The sequence below is a fragment of the Trachemys scripta genome, chromosome 3, assembly GCF_013100865.1.
Source record: "Trachemys scripta elegans isolate TJP31775 chromosome 3, CAS_Tse_1.0, whole genome shotgun sequence".
Classification (NCBI taxonomy): domain Eukaryota; kingdom Metazoa; phylum Chordata; order Testudines; family Emydidae; genus Trachemys; species Trachemys scripta.
In genome coordinates this window covers 198,464,369-198,490,128 of record NC_048300.1, presented here as the reverse complement: position 1 = coordinate 198,490,128, position 25,760 = coordinate 198,464,369, and the positions used below count along the sequence as shown (strand labels likewise).

At 52.9% G+C, this 25,760-nt stretch overlaps 1 protein-coding gene across 3 annotated transcripts in view; it reads left to right on the top strand.

Moving 5' to 3' along the window:
* The first annotated feature begins 2,829 nt into the window (after positions 1-2,829).
* The window catches only part of SCARA3 (scavenger receptor class A member 3), a 34,887-nt gene continuing 11,956 nt past the window's right edge, over positions 2,830-25,760 (top strand). Inside the window, exons 1-3 of one of the 3 annotated variants that reach the window (XM_034766811.1) lie at positions 2,830-3,308; positions 13,342-13,395; positions 14,852-14,971. In XM_034766811.1, the coding sequence (XP_034622702.1) occupies positions 3,302-3,308; positions 13,342-13,395; positions 14,852-14,971 (181 nt within the window). In that variant the 5' untranslated portion in view covers positions 2,830-3,301. Of the gene's footprint in view, positions 3,309-11,793; positions 11,994-13,338; positions 13,396-14,851; positions 14,972-25,760 lie in introns of those variants that run through there. The other 2 variants (XM_034766809.1, XM_034766808.1) reach the window with 2 other exon arrangements.

Here is a 25,760-nt window from a genome sequence, read left to right as displayed (position 1 = left end):
ACTAAATAAACCAGATTTTTTCAATCTTCCCTCACAGGTCATGTTTTCTAGACCTTTCATCGTTTTTGTTGCTCTTCTCTGGACTTTCTCCAGTTTCTCCACATCTTTCCTGAAATGTGGCGCCCAGAACTGGACACAATACTCCAGTTGATGCCTAATTAGCGCAGAGTAGAGCAGAAGAATTACTTCTTGTGTCTTGCTTACAACACTCCTGCTAATACATCCCAGAATGATGTTTTCTTTTTTTGCAACAGCGTTACACTGTTGACTCATATTTAGCTTGTGATCCACTATGACCCCCAGACCCCTTTCTGCAGTACTCCTTCCTAGGCAGTCATTTCCCATTGTGTACGTGTGCAACTGCTTCTTCCTTCCTAAGTGGAGTACTTTGCATTTCTCCTTATTGAATTTCATCCTATTTACTTCAGGTCATTTCTCCAGTTTGTCCAGATCATTTTGAATTTTAATCCTGTCCTCCGAAACACTTGCAACCCCTCTCAGCTTGGTATCGTCCACACGCTTTATAAGTGTACTCTCTATGCCATGATCTAAATCAGGGGTCGGCAACCTGCAGCACACGTGCCAAAGGCGGCACGCGTACTGATTTTTAATGGCACGCTGCTGCCAGCCGGGGTCCCAGCCGCCAGCCCCGCTCAGACCGCTGCCAGCCTGGATTACAGAACCCCAGATCAGCTGCTTAGCCCACTGCCGGTCTGGGGTTCTGGCCGCCGGCCCCTTGCCAGCCGGGGTCCCGCTGCTGGCCTGGATGGACAGAACCCAGGCCGGCAGTGGGCTGAGCGGGGCCGGCGGCCGGGACCCTGGCTGTCAGGCGGCGGTGGCCCACAGCCGGCCTGGGGTTCTGTCTTCTGCCCGCGCTGCCGGTCTGGCACGCGGAACCTTTTACTGGCACGCGAAACCTTAAATTAATGACTTGGCACACCACTTCCCAAAGGTTGCTGACCCCTGATCTAAATCAATGGGAGTTATGTGCCTAAATACCTTTGAGGATCAGAGCTGAACTGCCCAGCCATTGCACCATCACAGGCATGGCGCATGCTCAGCCCTAGAGCAGGGTCCCTCCGGTGCGGAGGTCCGTGCTGCCCACGCTGCGTCAGGGGCCTTCGGTCTGCAGAGCCATCAAGGGAGCACTGGACTTGAAGGCTGCGTTCTGTGCTCTCGCTTCCCTTTCCCACAGCAGAGGGCAGCACGGGGTCCCACAGCCCTTCTCAGGTCTGACTCCAAGGCTAGAGAGAAGCATGCAGCAACAGCATCCGCTTCTTTGCCTGGCTCCCATCACCCCCGCTAGTGTGGCGTTCCTCGCTGGCAAATGGGGTCAGGCGTCCACTGGGACCCTGCCCAGAGCAAGGAGGGCTCGCTGTGCCCAAGGTGCAGGCCCAGAGACACCAGCCCCCCAAATAGGAAGTTTAGGGTTCCCTGACTGTGGAGTCCAGGCCAGGGCTTAGGGAGACCCTGCACGGTGACACCAGGCAGCACGTATCATGAGTCAGAGAGAGCCACCAGGTTTCTCTGTGCCCAGCACCCCTGGTAGAGTCATGACAGCCCAGGCCTAGCTCTTCACCGCCATGGGGGATTGCTACCTGAGACACCCCCTGGAGTTCTCAGCCTGGTCCCACCGCGTCCCGCAAGCTGCCCAAGTCCCCATTGCCCTGAATTCTGTGGGCCCCTGCCCAGAATCCCTTGCTGTTGCTGCAATACACCAGGAGCGTTGGTGGCTGTGCCATCTGGGGTCAAAGTCACCGCCAGAGTGCCTCCAAATCCGACCGTTTCCCGTGGCCACGGTGCACTCGCCGGCCCAAGCTGCCGTCAACGGACCGGCTCTGCCTCGTGAAATGCGCCGGGACTTAACTTAGACCCCCCAGGAAATAACCACATCGCCCTGCAGTCTTCTTCCTGTGCTTTGTGCACTTGTCACGAGTTGCTACAGACTGTAATTACTGGGGGGGGGTCCCTTTGCAACCAGAAGAGCCCATTTTTAGATGCACCCTTGGATTCCGTCACCATCCCCAGCAAGTATTGGCAGGGTCTTGGTGAGACACTCCAGACGGGGGATTGCTCAGAGCAGGGAATCCTAGAAACCTGGAACCACAGGGTTAGAAGGGACCGCAGGGGTCATGTAGTCAATCCCCCTGCCAAGATGCAGGATTTGTTGTGTCTACAAGACACTGGGAACCACTTCCAAACTGATTTGGGTGCCAGTTCCCCAAAAAGCCATTGCTAAACGCCGGTGACTGTGCTCCACTGGCTAGAACAGCACATGTGGGAGCCGCTTAGTGGGTGAGGAACTGAAGCTGCCCTTTCTCTGCGTGCCAGCCCCTCTGCTCACGTGCTGACCACACGCTGCAGCAGCAGCAGCGAAAGGGTTAACGTGGTTCCGCTTTCCCCGTCTCTGTGGCCGACCGACCCAGCACCCCAGATCGGAACATCGTTCCCCCAAATGCCCCGTTGGCCCCTATTTCTGTAAATGGACTGACCCAGGAACCCAGCTCAGGAAACCTGCTCTCCCCAAGCCAGGTGCCAGCTCTCCCCAAGCCAGTGATTGGCAGGACCAGCATCACTAACCCAGCTCCCTCCCCCCTGAATTTGGGTCTGAACTGGATCCCAACTGCCCCCGATTTCTATAGACAGGCAGACCCAGCCCCCCAGCTCCAAACACTCCTGGAGTTTTGTAGATGCTCAGAGCCAACCGAATTTTGCAGCTAGTGAAACCCCAGCTCTGGGGAGGCCCCTTCCCCACCCCAGCTGCCCTCTGCTCCCCCCGCCCCGTTCCTCCCACCCGGCAGAGTCCCCGCTCTTTGCTGGAGCCTGGACATTTGTTAGCAATTAGGGCTGGCGGGAGGGAGCGGGGAGCAGCCTGTCTTCTCCAGCACATACTTTGTGTGTTGTATTCCGGCGGGCGGGCGAGCTCGGGCGGAGAGAACTCCAAGGCCGGCTCACCCCAGGCCGCGGCCATGGGAGGAGTGGAGGCTGCCAGGGGAGACCCACTGCTCAGGGTGGTTTTGAAATAGCGAGGAAGTTGATCTGGGCTCCCGACCAAGGAGCGAGAGGGAGAGAGGAAAAGGGGAGCCGGGAGGAGCCAGGATCATGCACTCGGCTCGTTGAAGCCCAGCAGGCCAGACGGGGATGCCCGCGAGGAGAGGCGACCCCGGTGCAGAGCGCTAAGCGGGGGAAGTGTCGGCAGGGAGGGGGCTGTGGGGCCTTTCCCATCCAGGGGCTGACCAGCCTCCCTTCCCGTGCGTTCCTCGTCCCAGAACCCACTTGCTTGGACCCCTGCGAGAGGACCATGAAAGGTGAGTTCTGCGCCCGGGTACGGCAGCCCCTGCCAGGCACCAGGGGCCCTTTTGTCTCCTGGCAGCCCCGGGCGAGGTGGGAGTATCTAGCCCGGGGCTAACGGCACTGGGGAGGCAGCTGGCCAGGAATGGACCCAGTGAACTGGGAGCGCTGAAAGTCGGGAGGTTGAGGAGAGACAGGCAGATTCACAGATCCCAAGTCCGGAAGGGACCCCCTGTTCTGAGCCTCCCTGTCTAACGGAGGCCAGAGAACCTGCCCTGGTATAGACACAGCATTGAATTCAGATACAGAATTGGGGACAGCAAGGGAGGCAGCCGGGATGGGGGAGAGGGTTTGGGAGCAGAGAGGGGGAGGGGGCAAGGGATAGTTTTGTGGGACAAGGTGGGGAAGGGGCTGAGAGGTGAGAAATCCCCTCCAACCAGCCCCTCCCTGTCTGTCCCAACCCCCCTGCTCAGTCTGCCTGTGGCAGGATCCTGAAGAGGGAGCCCCCAGCACAGATCCAGGGCTTCCCCCATCCCTGTGCCAAGGATGTTGTCCCCTCGGTGCAGTGCGTGTCCCCAGGGACTTGTGCAAGATCAGCCGCATGAGGAGCTGCCTCCCCGTCCCCCCAGGCCAGCCGCTGTCCCTCCCAATCAGCCCAGCCTGTGTGCCACTGGGCAGCGGTGAGCAAGGATGCTGCTAGCCACCCTGCCTGCCGGGATACATCCTTCCTGGTGCGCAGGGGAGCACGTGGCAGGCTGCCAGCTCCGGGACGGGGATTGGGAGTGAGTCTGTTCCGTGCCTGAGTACTATGGGGACAGAGAGAGATTGATCCTGCGCCCAGCGCAGCAGGAGTAGGTGGATGGATGGATTCCAAGGGACAGAACCAAGGTCAGGAGAACAGCGTGGAAGCTTCTCTGATTGCATCTTCGCTCACGGGGATTTCTGAGTGCCCGCCTGGCAGCCCCCTGTAGCCGCTGATGGCGCTGCCGTATCTTCACCCCTGCTTAGAGACACTGGAGAGCATTGCGTACCCCCGGAGCGGGCTGCTTAGAGAGCTGAGAAGCAGGTTTGGAAGGTCCTAAAGCCAGTTTCCCTGCCTAGGAAGGTTAGTACAGGAGAAAGGGTTAGCGATTGTAACGTGGTTGGATGCCATGATAATGGGTAAGGACCTGACAGCCACATGGGAGGGTTGGCTCAGCCTTGTGTCAGAGAAACCGAGTTCTGTGCAGCAGGGTCCCTCCACCCCAGAGCGGGCCGCATTTCAGGCTTGCTGCCTGTATACAATGTGTAAAGCTCGCTAGGGTGAAAGACAGAGTTTAGGGTGATGGCGGTGGCTGATTCTCATCGGAGCAGGTCCAGCCATTCCCCCCCCCACACACACACCCTGCAGCTGTAACACAGGCGCTTGCAGGGGACCTGAAAGCAGTGGGCACTGGCTTATGGGGAAATGGGGGGCAGCCTGGGCATGTTCCAAACTGGCCGCCCAGAAATAACCAGCCGAGGGCCGAGAGTTCCAGCTAAACCGTAAACTGGCTCCCATCACGCCGTCAGGCGGTAAATATTTGAGCCGCTCACCGTGATGCTGCGTGTGATGGAGAGTCAGAGGGCAGCTTTCCTGCCTTGGAAAATGACATGTGCCCAGCTGGGCTCCAACAGCCCCTTTCCAGGACTCTCCTATTTTTGTAAAGGAGACCGAGTTTTATAAGCTGTTGCTAAATGCGACCCGGTCAGAGGCTGAAATTCAGGCCTCGCTGAAGATCTGTTTGCAAAGCCTGTGGAGTCACACATGGAAAACTGGGTTAATTTAGCGCTCGAGAGCATTTGCTCAGAACACCGCGAGCATTAAACAGGAATCAGGAGCGCAGGTCTGGAAAACCTGCCTTACAATGAAAGAATTCAGGAGCTCGGTCTGTTTAGCTCATGGAAGGGAAGGCTCAGAGCGGTGACTGAATCAGGGTCTGTGTGTTCCTAGGCAGGGGGGAAGATCTCTGATATTAGGGGGCCCTTCAAGCTACTGGCAAAGGCAGAACAAAGTCTAATGACTAGGAGTAGAAGCTAAGGCCAATTGAAGGGTAATTAACCATTGGAACGATTTACCAAGGGGTTGTGGTGGGTTCATAGAATCATCGGAGTGGAAGGGACCTCAGTAGACAATCTAGTCCAGTCCCCTGCCCTGAGGCAGGACTAAGTATTATCTCTCAAATTTCATTGCATCGTGACCTCCTTTTGATAATAAAAATTACGACATGGCCCCAGGAGGGGGGACCGAAGCCTGAACCAGCCCGAGCCCCGTGTTGTGTGTGTGGGGGGGGAACAAAGCCGAAGCTCAAAGGCAGGGGCCTATAATCTGAGTCCCGACGCCCAGGGCTAAAGCCCTCGGGCTTCGGCCCCGGGCGGTGGTGCTCAGGCTTCAACGACGGCCCCAGCAAGTCTAAACCTGACCAGACCTGCTAACCTCGTTAACATGGGGTCCCGACCCACCATTTGAGAACTGCTGATCTAGACCATCCCTGCCACGGGTTTGTCTAACCTGCTCTTAGAAACCTCCCTTGACAGAGATTCCACAACCTACCTCAGCAATTTATTCCAGTGCTTAGCTACCCCAACAGGAAGTTTTTCCTACTGTCTAACCTAAATCTCCCTTGCTGCAATTTAAGCCCATTGCTTCTTGTCCTGTCCTCGGTGGATAAGGAGAACAATTTACCACCCTCCTCTTTGTACATACTTAAAGACCGTTATCATGTCCCGCCTCAATGTTCTCTTCTCCAGACTAAACAAACCCAACTTTTTCAATCTTCCCTTGTAGGTCGTGTTTTCTAGATCTTTAATCATGTTTGTTGGTATTATCCACAGACTTTATCAGTGGACTCTCTATGCCATTATCCCAATCATTTCTGGAGATATTGAATAGAACCAGACCCAGAATAGATCCCTGTGGGACCCCACTCGTTATGCCCTTCCAGCCTGGCCTGGACTATTGATAACTTCTCTCTGAGTATGATTTTCCAACCAGTTGTGTACCCACCTTATAGTAGCTCCATCTAGGTTGTATTTCCCTAGTCTGCTCAAGAGAAAGTCACGTGAGACAGTATCAAAAGTCTTACTGAAGTCGAGCGTTATCGTATCTCCATCACTGGCAATTTTTCAATTGTGAGTGGATTTTTTTTTAAACAGCCGCTCTAGTTCAGACAGGAATTAGGGCCTGTGTGATGCAGGTCAGACTAGATGATCACAACGGTCCCTGCTGGCTTTAAAATTTGCAATTCTCTGAGGCTAGGCAACATCCACACCCAACCTAATCTCAATCGTCAGGCTCACTAGCATCGGGACACAGACAGACCACTCACTCCCCCACGCTCCCTTTCAATTCAACCGACAGGCAGCTTCAGTCAAAACAGCGAACAGAATGCTGGGAATAAATAAGAAAGGGTTAGACAGAATAGGACAGAAAATATCATGTTGCCTCTATATAAATCCATGGTATGCCCACATCTTGAATACTGCATGCAGATGTGGTCGCCCCAGCTCAAAAAAATATTTTGGAATTGGAAAAGGTCCAGAAAAGGGCAACAAAAACGATTAGGGGTATAGAACGGGTTCTGTATGAGGAGAGGTTAATAAGACTGGGACTTGTCAGCTTGGAAAAGAGACGGCTAAGGGGGGAAATATGATTGAGGTCTATAAAATCATGACTGGTCTGGAGAAAGTAAATAAGGAAGTGTAATTTACTCCTTCTCATAACACAAGAACTAGGGGTCACCCAATGAAATTAATAGGCAGCAGGCTTAAAACAAACAAAAGGAAGTATTTCTTCACACAACACACAGTCAACCCGTGGAACTCCTTGCCGGAGGATGTTGTGAAGGCCAAGACCATATCAGGGTTCAAAAAAGAACTAGATAAATTCATGGAGGATAGATCCATCAGTGGCTATTAGCTAGGATGGGCAGGGATGGTGTCCCTAGCCTCTGTTTGCCAGAAGCTGGGAATGGGCGACAGGGGCTGGATCACTGGAAGATTCCCTGTTCTGTTCATTCCCTCTGGAGCACCTGGCATTGGCCACTTTCAGAAGACAGGATACTGGGCTAGATGGACCTTTGGTCTGACCCAGTCTGGCCGTTCTTATGTTCAGTGCACACATCAGAGGACTGAAAATCACCCTTAATAATCCCAACCTCCCACTGCTACATTAGTTAACTTGAGGACCAGTATTATCTTCAAACTACACTCCCAGATTCTCCACATCCAATAAGTGAGCCAGAGAAGCAGTATAGAGTGGCAGGACTGCTCAGCGTGGCTCACCTTATCAGGAATACGGGTGTCTCCCATCCAATTTGCACGTCTAGTTGATATGAACTCATGCGCCCCATTTCATATGTGTTCATAATATGCTGTCCAAGGAAATAACCAAGGAACTAGGTCTGAGTTACGGTTGGGCGTTGGCACGTAATTTGTCACTTGCTTGATGCTTTGCGTGTCCCAGGTACAGTGTTTGGCTTGGCCTCCTCAGATGTGTTCCTGGATGGATGCAGAGAGAGGAGATAGACCTGAGAGGGGAAGCATGCCTAATGGTTAGGCCACAGACAGGGCATCACAGCTGCTGGATTCTAGTCACAGCCCTGCCATTGACCTTACTCTGTGGCCTTGGGCAAGTTACGCCTCCCCTTGCCTCAGTTTCCCCATCTATGAAATGGGAACAATGACACTGGCCTCCCAGTAGGGGGCTGGGAGGCTCCATGTTTGTCATAACAGCCCTTTGCCATCTTGCGGTGGCAGTGCTGTGGAAACGCAAAGCATTAATCTTTGTGGTGGCAGTTTGCGTCTGGGATGTTTTAGATGCGAACGCTAAAAGGGACCCTTTATGATCATCTAGTCCCATTACTGCTGGCGGGAGTCATCGGCAGAAACCCCTCTTCTCTCTCTGGCTATGTGCGGGGAGAGTACAGTCGGAGCTCTGCTGGAAGGAGCAGGTATGTTGTACCCCGGAATCGGTAATGGTCAGGTCTTGCTGCGGCAGGGCATCTGGCTCCAATGACCAAGGCCAAGCACCAGGGTTAATGCCAGGGCAAACTGACCTCATGGCTCTCAGGTGATTACAACCCGCTTTGGCCTGGCCTCCCAGCTTGGCACCGTGCCCTGACACCACTGAGAGGCGGGGTGTGCCCATTCAGGGCTTCAGGCTGCCTTGATGTCTTACACGGAGGGGGGACAGGAGGTGGAGGAGTAGGATGGTGGCGCAGGTGACTGTGGTCTATATGTGCACCCTAGGGAGGTCTCTGGTGAGATCACAGGAATCTGCAGAGCACGAATCAATTGGCTTTTTGATTCAGTCACAACCAGGAGACCAGATTGTCTTGCTGGGTTGTTTTGTTAAAAATACCTGACTGACCACACATTAATATAATCACAAACCGGTTTAAACCCACAAACATTAAAATCTTGTAGACAGATAGTTTCCTCTCCCCTCCTGGGTGTGTGTTTGGTAACATTTGACCTTGCTTAGAGATCTGGTGTTGCAAAGAGAGACGTACAAAATTTGTGTGCAGGAGCCTGTAAACGTGCAGACCTCACCCAGTTTTGCGAGTGGTTATAAAGCCACACTTGGGCTGGGCGCCCTGGCAATGTGGGTGTTGTGCATCCACAGAGGATAAGCGCTTACTACTGGCACCAGATAATGGAGTTACTCCTCTAGCTCAAGTCTGTGGTTTGGTGCTGAAGGTTGTTGGTTCAAACTAAGCTCTTGGACCATGGTGCAGGAGGGCTGTTCCATCTTGTGACCCTAAACCTAGCTCAGAGCAAACCTGCAACTGATTTATGGATTCACATCCATTATATGGGCTTGTTCTCAGCTCACCATTCTTAATTACTCCCAGCGTTCTGTTCACTTTTTTGACTGAAGTTGCCTGTCCGGGTAGCGTTTCCAGATTCCTGCAGTGTTTGGCTACCTGGTCGGGTGGAGAGAGACGCGGGTCTCGGCCCAGAGAACTGAGAGCCGGAAACTTTAAGTGGGTGCCCTCGTGGGATCCCGGAGGGGAAATACAGGAGCAATTACCCTGAACCTGTGACAACATCCAACAAGGGGAGCATGTTGTAGCGGTGATGGCACAGATAAGAACTGGGCTGAGACCGTCCAGATCGTCCTACCCAAAATCTGACGAGAATGGCTCTTGGCCACTCTGCCACTGGCCTGCGTCTAGAGAGGAAAGGCTCTCATTCCCTGTCCCTGATCCGGACCCTGTGAATTTCTCCCTGCAGGGTATTCAGTGACGCTCTCCTTTGGCAACGCGAGGGCTGGCTGCTGGAGTGTTATAAAGCACCAGTGTAGCTCTTCTGATGTCAGCGGGGTTAGTTACTCCTGAATTACATAGGTATAAGTAAAAAGAACAAGGAGTACTTGTGGCACCTTAGAGACTAACACATTTATTTGGGCATAAGCTTTCGTGGGCTAAAACCCACTTCATCAGATGCATGGAGGTATAAGTGAGAGCAGAATCAAGACCTGTGTCATTGTCAGTTCTGCGTGGTTCATGATTCTAGGGCCGTGTGAGAGAATCACAGCAGAATTTGTAAACCTCAAAACCTGCAGGTTTGACGTTTCCTGTAGAATGAATCTACTCACAGATAAACAACTGGCCTTTGTCCATAGAAAGCTATTGCAAATATCACATTTTTTCCTCCATTATTTTTGTGCTCTTCTAGTTTTGATACGAAACCTGGCGATTTTGACAGAGTTTTGCACTTTGAGATTAGAGCTTTGGGACGGAGCCAAATGCAGATCAAAACTGCAGCAGGTTTTCCTAACCCCCGTATTGCAGAACTTCCCCAGGCCCTGGTTAAGGTAGAGGATCTTTTTTTAGCCTTTTCAATTTCACTTCCAAGCAGTAAATAACAAATTGTTTTTTCTTCCCGGTCCTAGAATTCTGTCTTTGCCAGGGGATTCAGCCACTCAGCATGAAACTGACTCTCAGCTATTTGCATAGTGTGATCCTATTGGCTAAACAGTCCTGTTTCATGGTAATTACATCAAAGCCGTGAGATGCGGCTCTTTCATGTGCTAGAGATCTCAGTGGAATTTTTTTGGACTTATCTGCTAAGTAAATTTGGCTACATCCAAGGTTGACAGATGGTTCCTAGCCGTCATCTGATTTCCCTGGGCACTAGGACTGATCGGGAAAATCAATGTTCATCTAATTCCCTAATTGATTGGACACCTGTCTAGACCTTGGTAGCCAAGTGGGAAATTTCCCCAGTCTATAGAAAGACAGTGCAAATCCTAATTACATAAATCTCATTTAACTGCTGAGGGTTTTTTTTCCCCTACACCCTGTAATTTCAAAGAAACTCCAAAGCATGTTGTCAGAGTCAATGCAGCCTGTAACCGACCTATGACTACTTGGGGGGAATGCCAAGAATTGGGGTTCAGGTCCAGAACAACGTACAAACTGTGCTCCAGATGGATGTTAATAAACACCACTTTTTATTACCTCCCGGGTGACATTCCAACCTTAAAGGGGCACAGGTCATCTGTCTGCTGCAGAAACGCATCCCATCCTTTGGCTCTCTAAAGCAAAACATCTTGTCACGAAGAAGCCTCCAGACATGGAGTTGTCTAAAGTAAGATGTTTAGTCGGGATGAGACTAAACCGAAATCCTGTCTATGTTCAGCATTCTCTCCCAGGCAGCCCTGGAGTTGAGTGGGAAGCGGTTTGAAAGCACAGTCGGTATTTCACAATTGGCTCTCCCGTGTTCATGACCTGCCAAGGCGAAACCCCAATCCAACCACCCTCAGAACCCACTTCCGAATGTTACGGCTCAGGAAATATTTGGAAGCAGATTAGGTCTCATTAGTCCCTGTATTCAATGCAGCGACTCGAGGAGGAGGAGCTGAACTGTGCATATTATCTGCAGTGTCAGGGGAAATTAGACTCAGACGAGATCTCGCTTTTCCCCTTTCCTGTCCTGTGACCGTTCTTGTGTGAAACAAAACACGCTACAGAGGCAGCGAGCGGCCTGGATCGCTCCTCGTCTATTTCACTCTTTCCTGGTCTTTGTGATTAATTTACCAGCCTCTCTGGGTCAAGGGGAGAAAGGAAAATGTGTCACCCTTTCCTCGGGGTGCATGTTTGCCCATGACAGCATGTTGTATGTTTCCAAGAGAGATGGATTTGAGGGGTGAGGGGTTCAGATACAGGTGAGGTTTAGGGGGTCCCACGCATATGCCTTGGAAAGTGTCTTGCTGTCAGTACCCTGGGGTCAAAGATGCACATGTGCCCGAGTGCTTCCCCCGCAGTCCGGGATAGGCTTCAGTGCATTGCAGTCAGTATCCAGGGGTTAATTAATAACCTCCAGGCTAGGCAGGGGCTTAGCAATTGTGTAACCGCAGTGATTTCCCCAGGCCTGGGAGGGTGCAGGTGGCACGTCCTCTCCCCTGGCGTTTGTTTAAATTGCAGGAGAGCCCAGGGGAATGAGCGGCAAAGGGCAGATGAGCAGGGCACTCCCTGGGAGCCCGGAGCACAAAGGGCGTGGAGAGCCAGGCCTTGGGGGTGGTGGAGGGGTCTGGGACAGGGCCCCTCTCTGATGGAACCGGCGTTCTGCACCCAGAGGGACGTCTCCTTGCAGGACGGGCTGGGAACGGTCCAAAGGAAGGGCCCTGGGACCTCTGTCGGAGCTAGATGTGATTAAGCCAATGCTCTGCCTTGAGGGTAAAGCTCCCCCGGGGGTGGGGTGGAGGAGGCAGGCGTGTCTGCCTGGGGGAGGTGCCCCCGGTTCATTCCCATGGCAAAGCGAAGGTCACTCCCACCAGGTTCCCGCCGGGCTGTCCGCATGCGAGCTGGATCTCGCTCCCCCTTTGCTGTCCCGCCCCAGTGACTCCTGGCTCCCAGCGCTTCAGAGCAGGGACCCGCTGTCTGCCGGGCGCTGCAGCGTGGGGCCCATTTACAGCGCTGCGTGAGGGCCGGGGTTTCACAGACTCTAGCCCTATGCCAGGGAGCAGGCGCTCCCCTTTCACCTCTTCACAGGCTCCCTCCCTGGCCCCGAGGGCTGGGCGTGCGAGAGCGAGCAGGGCCGTGTGTGCCCTTACTCCTACCCCAGAGCAGGTGCAGGGGGCGAGGCAGGGAATGGGTGGTGCCTGCTCTCTGGCCAATGCAGCTGAGCTGGGAGCTGTTAATTTACGGCTAGTAAATTAGACCCAGAGTAAACGGTGGATTCTCTGTAACTTGGAGTTTTTAAACCATGGTTTGAGGACTTCAGTAACTCAGCCAGAGGTCAGGGGTCTGTCACAGGAGTGGGTGGGTGAGGTTCTGCGGCCTGCGAGGTGCAGGAGGTCAGACGAGATGATCATGAGGGTCCCTTCTGGCCTTAGAGTCTATGAGTGCTGCGGGAGCAAGATGGGAATAGGGAGAGGACTGGGACTCCAGAGGTATCTCAGAGACACCACGGCTCTTGGGCTGCTCCTGGCCTGGCTCGGTTTCCACACTATCCCTGTGCCCAAAGGCACAATCTAGCTCTTGGTGATTGCCAACAGACAGAAGGGCTTTAGGACCCAGCAGTGTCTACAGGTAGAGGAGCAATGCTGGGAACGGGCCACGCTCCTTTCCTATGGCTGAGCCCAAAGTAAACCTGTGGTGCATTGAATGGACAGCAGCTCGCTGTAGCTAACTGCAGCTGCTGCGAATGTTCGTCACTCGTTTAGAAACAAAACGGAGCTTGGACGGTGCGTTTTCCAAAGCACCCTGCCTGGGCATCTTCCCACCTTCCAAAACGCCTGGCCCGCGTGGAAGCCTGAGGGGACTGAGCCCAAAGGAGTTTATTGGGTAGATCGTAACCATGGACCCAGCTTTGCACCTTCCACCGCCAGCCAGATTCTGCTGCCCCTACTTACCCCGAGTAGCATCTTATCCACTGGAGCTACTTGTGGAGTAAGGAGCTTCGCAGGGTGGGGATGGGTGGCCCCTGGAGCGACAGGTTCTTCTGGCCCTCTGCCGTCACGGCTAGTGATTCCGTGGAGCAAAGTCAGGGAAAGTTCTGAAGCATCTGCCTGTCTTTCAGAAGAAGACCTCATTGGAGAGGACGACGACATGCCATCCTTCCGATACAGACCAGACGGTGAGGGCGCCGAGCGGCCTGGGAAGTTCGGTGCATGAGAAGGCCCATCAGGTGTCGCCCACTCCATTTCCCATGGGCAATGCAGGGATGCTCCCTAGATGCTCACTCCACATGGCAAGGCCCCGGGGCTGTGAAGCTCTGTACGGGGGAGAACTTGTAATGAGCCCAGGGGCCCATAACTGAGGGAGGGAGGAAGTGCCTTATCTTGGGGAAGGGTTTGAGGAAGGTGACCGAGCAGAGTTTGTTCCCTGAATGGTGGCCTTTCTCCTCTGCTGGCTGGCAGGTGTAGGAGAGCAGAGACAGGAGTAGGTTATAGAGACCGGAGTCAGGACGCGAAAGGACCCTGGGGTTCTCCAGCTCCCAGATTCACTCTCACAGCCTGGGCAGTGGCTAAGCCCTGGCCCGGGCTAGGCAGTCACAGAGGGGGGCTGCTGCCTATATGGTGGGGGGGGGGGTCCCTGTAAAGTCCCACCAGCCTGAGGCATCTGTCAGTACCATCACCCAATGGAAGGGCAGGGACTACCCCAGGCCCTTGCTCCAGGCTTGATGCTCACTCTGGAGAAGGGAGCCCAGCCAGCTAGGTTCAGAGCCCTCGGGCAGCCTGGAGAACCCCGATCTCGCCTCACTTTGGTTAGAGGAGGCAACTGAGGAGAAGCTCGGGGTGGGCTCTGGCCCCTGTCTGGCTGGGACTCTGGGCCCGGGTTTTTAAAAGTCTTTAGGCACCTCAAGGTGCTTTAGAAAATCCCCCTTGGCACCCAGCTCCATCTTGAGCTGCCCCAAGACCTGTACAAACCCGGCCCTCATCATGGCCAGAGCAAATTCATCCAGGCCTAGTCCTAGGCCCCCCCCCCCCGAGTCAGTGGGAGCCTTTCCATTGCGTTCAAAGGACGTTGGCCTGCAGCCCTGTGCCCTGTCCGCCCCCAGCATTGGTTGTGCCCCGGCTGGAGCGGGCCGACAGCTCCTACCCCAAAGCCTGGGCCGTGCCAACCCGTGGAACTGTTATCCCCGAGTGGGTGACTGCAGGTGGCAGGGCAGGATCCCTGTTCGTAGCCTTTGGAAGAGGGAATCTCCAAACGAAGGACACAGAGCCAGGAGGAGGCAGAAACGCTGCGTTTTTCCTTTCTCTACAGCTCTGCCGTTACCTCAGGCTCCCGGCCTGGCCTTTCTGCTGTCAGTACCAAAGGGGACCCAGGCAGATGCCCTTAGATCTGGTGGACAAAATGGGTTGATTTCCGGGGGATCCTCCTTGAGTCTACCCTCTGCTTAAAGAGATCCACCGGATGGCACTGCGCAGTGATTTCCCCAGGCCTGGGAGGGTGGTGTGTGGCAGGGTAGGGTCTGAAGGATGCCCCTGGTCCTGAGGTGCTGCATCCTTCCTGCCCATCCCCGGAGGGTGGACTCCAGGCCTTGTGCCGGAAAAGTCCAACCTTCCCTTCTCGCCTTTGTCCTTGTTCAGGCAGGACACGGACCAACTGCAGCCGGTGTCAGAAGAATCTGTCGCTCCAGACCTCCGTCAAAGGGCTGTACGTCTTCTGTGTCTTGCTGATCATCGCCGTGATGGTGCTGGCGTCCCTGGGTAAGCGCAGCCTCGAGGGACCCGACTCCCTTTTCCTTCCTGCCTGCCCCTCCCCAGGAAACACGAGCAGACCAGCGTAACATGGGCTTTCCCTGCCTGGGAAACCCACCTGGTCACCTGGGGGGTTGGAGGATTGTAATAATAATGATATTTAGCTCTTGAAATCCTCATGTCACAAAGGTGGGGGGAGGACAATCACCCCCATTTTACCCATGAGGAAACTGAGGCACGGAGGGGAAGTGACTTGCCCAAGCTCATGTAGTGGATCAGTGGCAGAGCTGGCCTAGAACCCGGGTCTCCTAACACCAGTGCCCTAGCCACTCGCCTGCTCGGGTTCAGTATGCGTGTGCACCCCTGATACCACTAGCAGATGGAATCCAACCTGCTTTGCTGTGTGTCATAGCTCCTCTATTGCTAACAGAAATTCCCCTTTTGCTACGGCAGCATGGGCCAGGGCTTTGGGAGCAGAAGGCTCTGGGTGTTGTCCCCGCTGCTGCTGCGAAGTTCGGAGTGTGGCCGTAGGCAGCCAGTGGCAAAGCCCAAGACTTGTGACAGTGTCTGCGTTCCCCCGACTGCTCCAGGAGCCATTCGGAGGTAACGGGGCTTGCTGCTGCAGGGACCTGGTATATGCTGCAGAGCTCCCGTGCCATAGAGACATAAGAGCGGCCAGACTGGGTCAGATCAAAGGTCCAGCTAGCCCAGTATCCTGTCTTCTGACTGTGGCCAATGCCAGGTGCCCCAGAGGGAATGAACAGAACAGGGAATCATCAAGTGATCCATCCCCTGTCGCTCATTCCCAGCTTCTGGCAAACAGAGGCTAGGGACACCATCCCTGCCCAGCCTGGCTAATAGCCATTGATGGACCTATCCTCCATGAATTTATTTAGTTCTTTTTGAACCCTGTTATAGTCTTGGCTTTCACAACATCCTCCGGCAAGGAGTTCCACAGGTTGACTGCGCGTTGTGTGAAGAAATACTTCCTTTTGTTTGTTTTAAACCTGCTACCTATTCATTTCATTGGGCGACCCCTAGTTCATAACAATGACCAGCTTCAATCCACCGCCCGAACACTCAGAATTCAGTCCCACCCCGGAGCCCCCTTATATCATAAGGGCTCCCCTTTGCCTCCTACCCTCACCGTCTAGCTGTGTCCGTTCCCTCGCTGTCTCTCAACCCTTGCAGGGCCAGGAGGAGAACCCAGGTCTCGAGTGCCCTGTGCACTAGAGCAGCCCCTGTCCAAACCAAGCCAGCGTCCAACCCCCTCTCCATCCCCTGATTCTCAGCGCAGAGCTCGTGGAGACCCCGCCAGCATCCCGGCAGGGCACCGCTAACCGGTGAGCCCGGCATCTCGATCCTCTTGTGGCTGCTTCAGTGGGAAAGCAGCGCGGCTCCCTTGACCTGCAGCCCACCGGGGAGCAGAGATCCCGGAGAGCACGGCCTGAAGAAATCCCCAGGTCGCAGGGTGGGTTCCCGCCTCTCGCGACGAGCGAAGACCACCCACAGTCCCTCAGAGCCGTGGGCCAGCAGCAGCCTTGCCCGGGGAATCTCTTGTTTGGCCTGCGTGCCAGTTAAGCACAGTCATTGGCATAGTGGTTTCCTTTGGGCTTTTTTTGCAGTGTTTTATTTTGGGCAGAGAGAGCTGCCAGATCCCACAGCCCTGGGTATCGGAGGAGCCTCTGCCTAAGCCCCGCTCTCTCTCCAGCCCTGAGGAGCTAAGCGTGGGTGGCCTGGAACAGCCCGCACCTCCTCCCTGCTCTCCGGAAGGTCCTACACAGAGCATGTGTCACACCCCGGGCTTCTTCTCCCCAGCTAGGATGGGCCACCAGAGCACAGGTCTTCTCCATGGGCCCCTGCCATCTGGCTGGCCCTCTGCACCAGGGGAGTGGAGACTTGCCAGGCTGGTCCTGCAACACCAACCGGCTACAACGCTGACATGGTGATGCAACCTTGCCATGCTGTGCGACGGCTGCCCGTGGAGACCAGCCGGCAGGATCTCACCCAGCTGCCGTCTACGCCGACACAGACACACCCAAGGCACAGTGCCATTAGATAGGGCCTCACCCGGCACTGGGGCAAAGGGGCTTTCCCATCTCTGGGCATCCCCGAGCAGGGGCCTGGCACATTCCTTGGGCTCCAAGAAGCTAGCAGGGGGAGGGGCAAAGAGAGGATAAATCCATTAATGATTGTGAGGAGCCCAGATACTGCGGTGATGGGGCCCTGCGAGAGATTAGAGAGAACAAACAAGTTGTTTCATCACAGACGGAGAGATGGGGCCAGACCAAGAGCGGGATCCAAACTCACCCCCTTCGCAGTAGAGCTCCGGCGGGTGAAAGCTGGGAACTCAGGCCTGGCCGGGCCCATCTGGGTCATCGAGTCTGGGTCCCTGGTCTCCTGGGCGTCCCCAGCCTGGAATCCCATTTGTACACTTGACAAGCTCCGTCTTCAGCCCAGCGAGGTTGTTAATCCCGTGTCTCTGCAATGGGTCAAAGCAGAACCTAGCACCCTCAGCCTGGGGGGCGCCAAAGCCCAGATCTGAACCTGAACACGCCCAGTGTCGGGGCTGACTTAACGCGCTTGAGCCAGCGCTTCAGGCTGGGACCTCCGATCCAAACCCAGAACCTCTCCTGACCCCGTCTGCCCACCAGCGCCCGTCCCTTCTCCCCCGGCCTGCCGAGCCCTGGGGCAGCAGCTCAACGAACGCCCCAGCGTAGGTGACCTTTCCCCGATCCGTAACCTTTCCCTTTCCCAACTCCTGAAGAAGGGCTGGCTTCCCTTGGCGGGTCTGATTCCAGCCCGCTCTGGGCTCCTGGCCCATCCCACACTCCAGAGCAGCAGGAGGCCTGTGTCGATTTAGCCTTTGGCTGCCGCTCCCATTTGTCAGCCCATGAAAACGGCCTCCATAATCAGGTTTGGACGGGAAGAGGCCCGCCGCAGAGCAGGGATACGGGAGAAGCTCTTGGCAGAGGGAGGTGATGCAGGCGACAGCGTTTCTGGCTCGCTGGGCAAGGGTTGGAAACGCCAGGTGGTCCTTTGTATGAATAGCGAGAGTGGGCCAGACCCCCAGCTGGTGCAAAGTGGCTGCCACACAGCTCCCCCCGGCTGAGAGTGCAACCCCGGTCGAATCCCGCCCACCCGAAGGATTCGAACCAACCGTTTCCAATGCTGGCTCCGCTTTCTCCACCCCTTCCTATGCTCCAGCGATGGCTGGCCGCTCCAGCGCCTTGGAAGGTTTCCCACGTGCTCAGCGCCCATTAATGGACGCTCCCTGCTCATGTTCATCGCTTGTAAATTACATCTGGGAGGAAATCAGTAGAGGGAGATGGATGGGGACCCGCCGCCGCCCCTACTGGAAAGTTTAAGCAGCACCCAGCATGGAAATGGCTCCTGCCCCGGGGGCCAATATTCACCCCCCACCCTGCTCTCTCTTACCAGGGACGTGGTCTGGATCAGGTCTGTGCTGAGCTGCGCAGACCCCGGTGCCCATCCCCAGCGGCTGATCCGATTGCAGGGTCAGACCTGCCTTAGCCATACCATAGACACGCGGTAAGAAAGGCAGAGGGGAGAGGAAGAATCTGCCCCAGGTTTAGGGTTAGGCAGATTCTCATGCTTCAGAGCTTCCGCTGGTTGCCTGCAGGGGTCAGGAAGGGATAGTTTCCCACTCAGTGTATTTTGGTTTGGGGTTTGTTTGTTTTTTTGTCTCCTTCCTCTGAAGCCCCAGGGCTGGCCACAGCTGGAGAGGGGTTTTGTGGGCAGGTGCTGGGTGGGGCTCGTCGTCTGGGATACACGAGAGGTCAGGTAGATGATCCGGCGGTCCCTTCTGGCCTCAGGCTCTACAATGGGTGGGACGTGAGATTTCCAGGTCAGAAGTGGCCTTAGACTGTAAGATCCTCTGGGCAGAGCAGTTGGGCTTTATGCCAGCGCCAAGCGGGTGCCCAGTGCCACCATCCAGATTGACACCACTGTGCACTGGTGTCACGAGGACTTGTCTCTCGGGTTGCTCAGCTCCTGCAGAAAAGCTAGCCGATTCGGACAGCACCTAGCGCAGCGGGCAGGGTTCTATCTGCTTGCGGTCCTTATGTGGCACTGGAATGGGGTCGCCACTCACCACCAACATGTCTAGGTTGGGGGGTGTCGCTCTGGCCATGTCGGGTGCCCCCTGGCTGCTTGGTGCTTGCTCCGTGATAGTCTTTCTGCTGGTAACTTTGCCCTCCGGGTGAAGGTTACAAAGTTGGAGCGGATCCCTGTCCAAATACTGGTGCCAGCCGGTGTTCAACCCCTCTGGCTCTGTGCCACTGCACCAGTGGCTGGCAGGGGTACCCCAGCCTGCACGCTACATGAGTTCCAGCCGAGGGACCCTGTAACCAGCAATCCAGGTCCTTAGCCCCATCCCTGTTTCCTTGGGCTCCTTCCCTATCTTCTCTCTCCTGCTTCTGGGTTCACCACTGGAGCCTCCTCCGCTCCCCTTGGCTACTACTTCCCCCCTCGTAGCCGCTGGCCAGATGCCATACTCCAGGGCAGGATCCCCAGACTTACCCTCCCCCTGGATTTCCTCCTCTTCCTGGAGGCCACTTGGAGCAACTGCAGGCCCCTTCTGCTTTCAGCCTCTTGGCTTTATGGTGCTGGCCCAGCCCTTCCCCAGCCGGGTTTTGCTCTCAATTAGCCCTGGCCCTCCCTCTCTCAGGTGCCGCCGGGTAACCTAACTGGTTTCTAAGGCCCTTGCTAACTCTGTCAGGGCTGGTGTGGGGTGCACACCCCATCCCAGGCACCCATCACCATGGTATCGAAGCACCTCATAATCTTTATCCTCACCACCCCCCTGTGAGGCAGGGCAGGGCTGTTATCACCAATGTACAGATGGGGAAACTGAGGCACAGAGAAACTGAGTCACACCCCCAAGGTCACACAGGGAGTCTACGGCCGAGCAGGGACTTGTTCCCGGGTCTCCCCAGTCCTAGACCGGTGGCCTAACCACTGGGCCAGCCTTTCTCTTGTGGGGCCTGCAGTGCATTTGGCTTTGAATTTAATAATCAATAATTCTTCATACTTGCCCAATGACCCCCACCACAGTTCATCAGTGGAGTTAGAATTCAGGAGCTGCTGCACTAAGCCCCTATCTCTTGACCTAAAGGAATAGTTCAGTCGGCTGGTAGCAGTAGTAGACTACTGTTTAGGCAGCAGCAACACCCTTAGCTTGTGTATTACATGCTCCCCTTGTCAGGGGCAGCTCAGCTGTAGCATAGGGTGGGCCACAGGAATTCAAATCTTGTGCAAACCCCGGCTCTGTACCAACCTCCATCATGGCTCATCAGCAGGCTGTGAACCTCGGATCTTCCACACCAGCCTCTGCCCCCTTAGCACAGCTCCAGCAAACTGTCCCACACACATAGAATCATAGAATAGCAGGGTTGGAAGGGACTTCAGGAGGTATCTAGTCCAACCCCCTGCTCAAAGCAGGAACAATCCCAACTCAATTATCCCAGCCAGGGATTTGTCAAGCCGGACCTTAAAAACCTCTAAGGATGGATATTCCACCATCTCCCTAGGTAACCCATTCCAGTGCTTCACCACCCTCCTAGTGAAATAGTGTTTCCTAATATCCAACCTAAACCTCCCCCCACTGCAACTTGAGACCATTGCTCCTTGTTCTGTCATCTGGTACCACTGAGAACAGTCTAGATCCATCCTCTTTGGAACCCCCTTTGAGGTAGCTGAAAGCAGCTATCAAATCCCACCCTCACTCTTTTCTTCTGCAGACTAAACAATCCCAGTTCCCTCAGCCTCTCCTCATAAGTCATGTGCTCCAGCCCCCTAATCATTTTTGTTGCCCTCCGCTAGATTATTTCCAATTTTTCCACATCCTTCTTGTAGTGTGGAGCCCAAAACTGGACACAGTACTCCAGAGGAGGCCTCACCAATGCCAAATAGAGAGGAACGATCACGTCCCTCGATCTGCTGGCAATGCTCCTATTTATACAGCCCAATATGCCGTTAGCCTTCTTGGCAACAAGAGCACACTGTCAGCTCATATCCAGCTTCTCGTCCACTGTCACCCCCAGGTCCTTTTCTGCAGAACTGCTGCCTAGCCATTCGGTCCCTAGTCTGTAACAGTGAATGGGATTCTTCCATCCTAAGTGCAGGACTCTGCACTTGTCCTTGTTGAACTTCATCAGATTTCTTTTGGCCCAATCCTCCAATTTGTCTAGGTCGCTCTGTATCTGATCCCTACCCTCCAGTGTATCTATCACTCCTCCCAGTTTAGTGTCATCTGCAAACTTGCTGAGGGTGCAGTCCATGCCATCCTCCAGATCATTAATGAAGATAGTGAACAAAACCAGCCCCAGGCCGACCCTTGGGGCACTCCGCTTGATACTGGCTACCAACTAGACATCGAGCCATTGATCACTACCCATTGAGCCAGATGATCTAGCCAGCTTTCTATCCACACATTAACTAGTGAGGCCTCCGCAATCCCCTGGGAAATACAATGGTCTCATCTCCATCTTGTTGCTGTGGCATGGAGCGGGGAGGTGACTTAGCTGGGGTCACACGGCAGGTCAGTGGCAGAGGCAGGAATGGAACGTGAACAGCCTGACTCCGTACCCCTCTGCTCAGAGCTCCAGACATCACTCGCCCTATATAAGGGGAACTTATGGGTGCTGAGCCCCAGTTCCTTGAGGAAGCTCTCTGCACCTGGCGGGGTCGGGACCCTAATGAACAAAGCAACAAAGGGAGAGGCCATCGATTTCAAGGCCAGAAAGGACCATTGTGATCATCTAGTCTGACCTCCTGGGTAACGCAGGCCAGCGACCTGCCCCCTGATAATTCCAAGAGCAGATCTGTTAGGAATCCAGTCTTGATGGAGAATCCACCACGACCCCTTGGGAAATTGTTCCAGTGGTTAATTACCCTCCCTGTTAAAAAATGACAGTTCTCTCAAATCTGAATGTGGCTAGCTTCAGTGTCCAGCCATTGGATCTTGTTAGATCTTTGTGTGCTACACCGAAGAGCCCATGATTAAATATGTTTTCCCCACATCGGTACTTACAGGCTGTGATCAAGTGACCCCTAAACCTTCTCTTTGTTTTATTCATAGATTCATAGATTCATAGATTATAGGACTGGAAGGGACCTCGAGAGGTCATCGAGTCCAGTCCCCTGCCCGCATGGCAGGACCAAATACTGCCTAGACCATCCCTAATAGACATTTATCTTGTTAAACTAACTAGATTGAGTTCTTGAGTCTGTCACTATCAGGCAGGTTCTCTAATCCTTTAATCAGTCTTGTGGCTCTTCTCTGGCCCCTCGCCAATGTATCAACATCCTTCTTGAATTGTGGGCACAGAACTGGACACCGGATTCCAGCAGCGGTCGCACAGGCAGGAAAATCACCTCTCTGCTCCTGCTCAAGATCCCCTCTTTAAGCATCCGAGGAGCTCTTCTGGCCACGGCGTCTCACTGGGAGCTCCTGTTCAGCTGATGATCCACCACAAGCCCCAAATCTTCTTCAGCGTCGCTGCTTCCCAGGGTAGAGTCCCCTGTCATGTAATGTGGCCTCCAGCCTGTGTTCCTCCATGTAGACATTTACATTCAGCCCTACTAAAATGCATATCGTTTGCGTGTGCTCAGTGCAGCAAGCGATCCCGGTCGCTCTGTGGCAGTGACCTGTCCTCTTCATTATTTACCCCTCTTGCAATTTGTGTGTCATCTGCAAACTTTATCAGTGATGATTCTGTTTTCTTCCAGAGCACGGATAAAAATGTAAAATAGTGAAGGGCCAAGAACTGATTTTTGCAAGACCACACTAGAAATACACCTGCTCAAAGTGAAGATTCCCCATTACATTTTTAGACCTATCAGTTAGCCAGTTTTTAATGCATTTAATGTGTGTCATGTTCATTTTATATTGTTTTACTTTTTTAATCAAAATGTTGTGGGAGTACCAAGTCAAATGCTTTACAGAAGTCTATTACATCCATGCTATTACCTTTCTCAGCCAAACTTGTGAGCGCAAAGTAATGTACATTGGAAAATATAATCCCAACTATACATACAAAATGATGGGGTCTAAATGATCTGTTCCCACTCAAGAAAAAGCTGTTGGAATCTGTCAGGGTTCCCTCCCCACTCTAAACTCTGGGGTACAGATGTGAGGACCCGCATGAAAGACCCCCCTAAGCTTATTTTTAACCTAAGCTTATTTAACCAGCTTAGGTTAAAAACTTCTCCAAGGCACAAATTCTTCCTTGTCCTTGGATGGTATTGCTGCCACCACCAAGTGAGTTAGACAAAGATTCAGGAAAAGGACCACTTGGAGTTCCTGTTTCCCCAAAATATCCCCCCAAGCCCTTCACCCCCTTTCCTGGGGAGGCTTGAGAATAATATACCAACCAAATGGGTAAACAAGGTGAGCACAGACCAGACCAGTGGGTTTTTAGGACACTAAAAACCAATCAGGTTCTTAAAAGCAGAACTTTATTATAAAGAAAAAAAAGCTAATTTTACAGGGTAATAAGATTTAAAACACAGAGGTTTTCCCCTCTAGGCAAAACTTCAAAGTTACAAAAAACCAGGAATAAACCTCCCTCTTAGCATAGGGAAAATTCACAAGCTAAAATGAAAGATAATCTAATGCGTTGCCTTGCTATTACTTACAATTTTCATAATCTTAGATGCTTATTTCAGGTAGGGTTTTAGGAGATGTTTTTTCCTGCCCTGGTCCCTCTCTGTCCTGGAGAGAACAACAAAGAGAGCACAAACAAAAACTTCCCCCCATAGATTTGAAAGGATCTTCTTCCCTTATTGGTCCTTTTGGTCAGGTGTCAGCCAGGTTATTTGAGCTTCTTAATCCCTTACAGGTAAAGGAGGGATTTTGTGCTACCCTTAGCTGTATGTTTATGACAGTCATTGTGGTTAGTTCTCTGAAAACATCCACTCAATGTGCAGTGGCAGCCAAGAAAGCGAACAGAATGTTAGGAACCATTAAGAAAGGAATAGATAATAAGACAGAAAATATCATAATGCTACTATGTAAGTCTGTGGTACACCCACATCTTAAATACTGTATCCAGTTCTGGTTGCCCTGTCTCAAAAAAGATATATTAGAATTGGGAAAAGTACAGAGAAGGCCAACAAAAATGATTGAGGGTATGTAACAGCTTCCATATGCAGAAAGGCTTAAAGACTGGGACTTAGAACAGAGACGACTAAGGGGAGATATGCTAGAGGTCTATAAAATGATGACTGGTGTGGAGAAAGTGAGTAATGAAGTGTTATTTACTCCTTTATGGAACACAAAAACCAGGGGTCCCCCAATGAAATTAACAGGCAGCAGGCATAAAACAAACAAAAGGAAGTATTTCTTCACATAACACACAGTCAACCTGTGGAACTCATTGCCAGAGGATGTTGCGAAGGCCAGAAGTATAACTAGGTTAAAAAAAGAATTAGATACATTTATGGAGGATAGGACCATCGATGGCTGTTAGTCAAAATGGTCAGGGGGTGTCCTAAACTTCCAACTGCCGGTAGCTGGGACTGGATGATGGATCACTCAATAATTGCCCTGTTCTGTTCATTTCCCCTGAAGCATTTGACACTGGCCACTATCAGAAGACAGCCTAGTGATGGGGGAGGGATAGCGCAGTGGTTTGCGCATTGGCCTGCTAAACCCAGGGTTGGGAGTTCAATCCTTGAGGGGGCCACTTAGGGATCTGGGGCAAAATCAGTACTTGGTCCTGCTAGTGAAGGCAGGGGGCTGGACTCAATGACCTTTCAAGGTCCCTTCCAGTTCTAGAAGATAGGATATCTCCATTAATTTAATTTAAATACTGGGCTAGATGGACCATCGGTCTGACCTAATATGATATGTTTTATGTTATTAATCTTGACCCTGCCAGCAGGTAGGGGATCTTGGGGGACAACTACTGCACTGGTGGGGTGCAAAATAAACTTTATTAAGAAAATGCAAAAACAGGGAAAATTCAACAGTGAGGGGTATGGGGTTTGTTAAGGTAGACAATTGGGGAGGGGTTTCTTTTAGTAAATAGGATAGGGGGTTTCAATGGTGGGGTACAATACAGTTGGTAACCAAATAACACTGAAGTATAAATGTAACAGGTAGCTAACAATTTCTATGTAAAGAGTGTGTCACAGCAGCATATAACCAACTAACAGTATGGGTAAAATGTGTTAACTAACCAACAACTTTAGGTAAAAAATATGTCACAGTGATGTAAATGTAAAATGTGAGGTGTGTTAGAGAGAAAAGGGGTAACCAATGGGGTTTTATGCTAGACTTCAGTAATACAATTGAGGTTTGGCAGCAGTAGGAGCGGGGTGAGCACGTGGGGGAGGGGATTAAAAGAGAGAGAGAGAGAGAGAGGAAGAAAGTGGTAGAGGAATGAGGTTGGAGGATGGGGAAGAGGAGCACGTGGTGGAGGGAGATTTAAACTCAGGGAGACACAGAGAGCAGACAGGCTGCAAGTTTAAACAGCAGAGAGATAATTATACAGAACACAGCAAAAGCTTATCTATGATTTAACTTAACCAAGACTACACAAATTAGCAAGTACAAGTAACAAAACACAATGCAACAATTCTTTAAGCTAAACTTACAGAGTACAATGCAAGCAATTTTCTAAACCTAACTTAACCACAGCTATGCAAAATGAAATTACAATTTATCTAGACTAAAGGCTAAATTTAACCTAATGGGTGCACTTTATACTAGGGGTAGTTTCAGAGGGCAGAGTGGTGTGTGCCCAGGATACAACTTCAAGGGGTTAGCTTG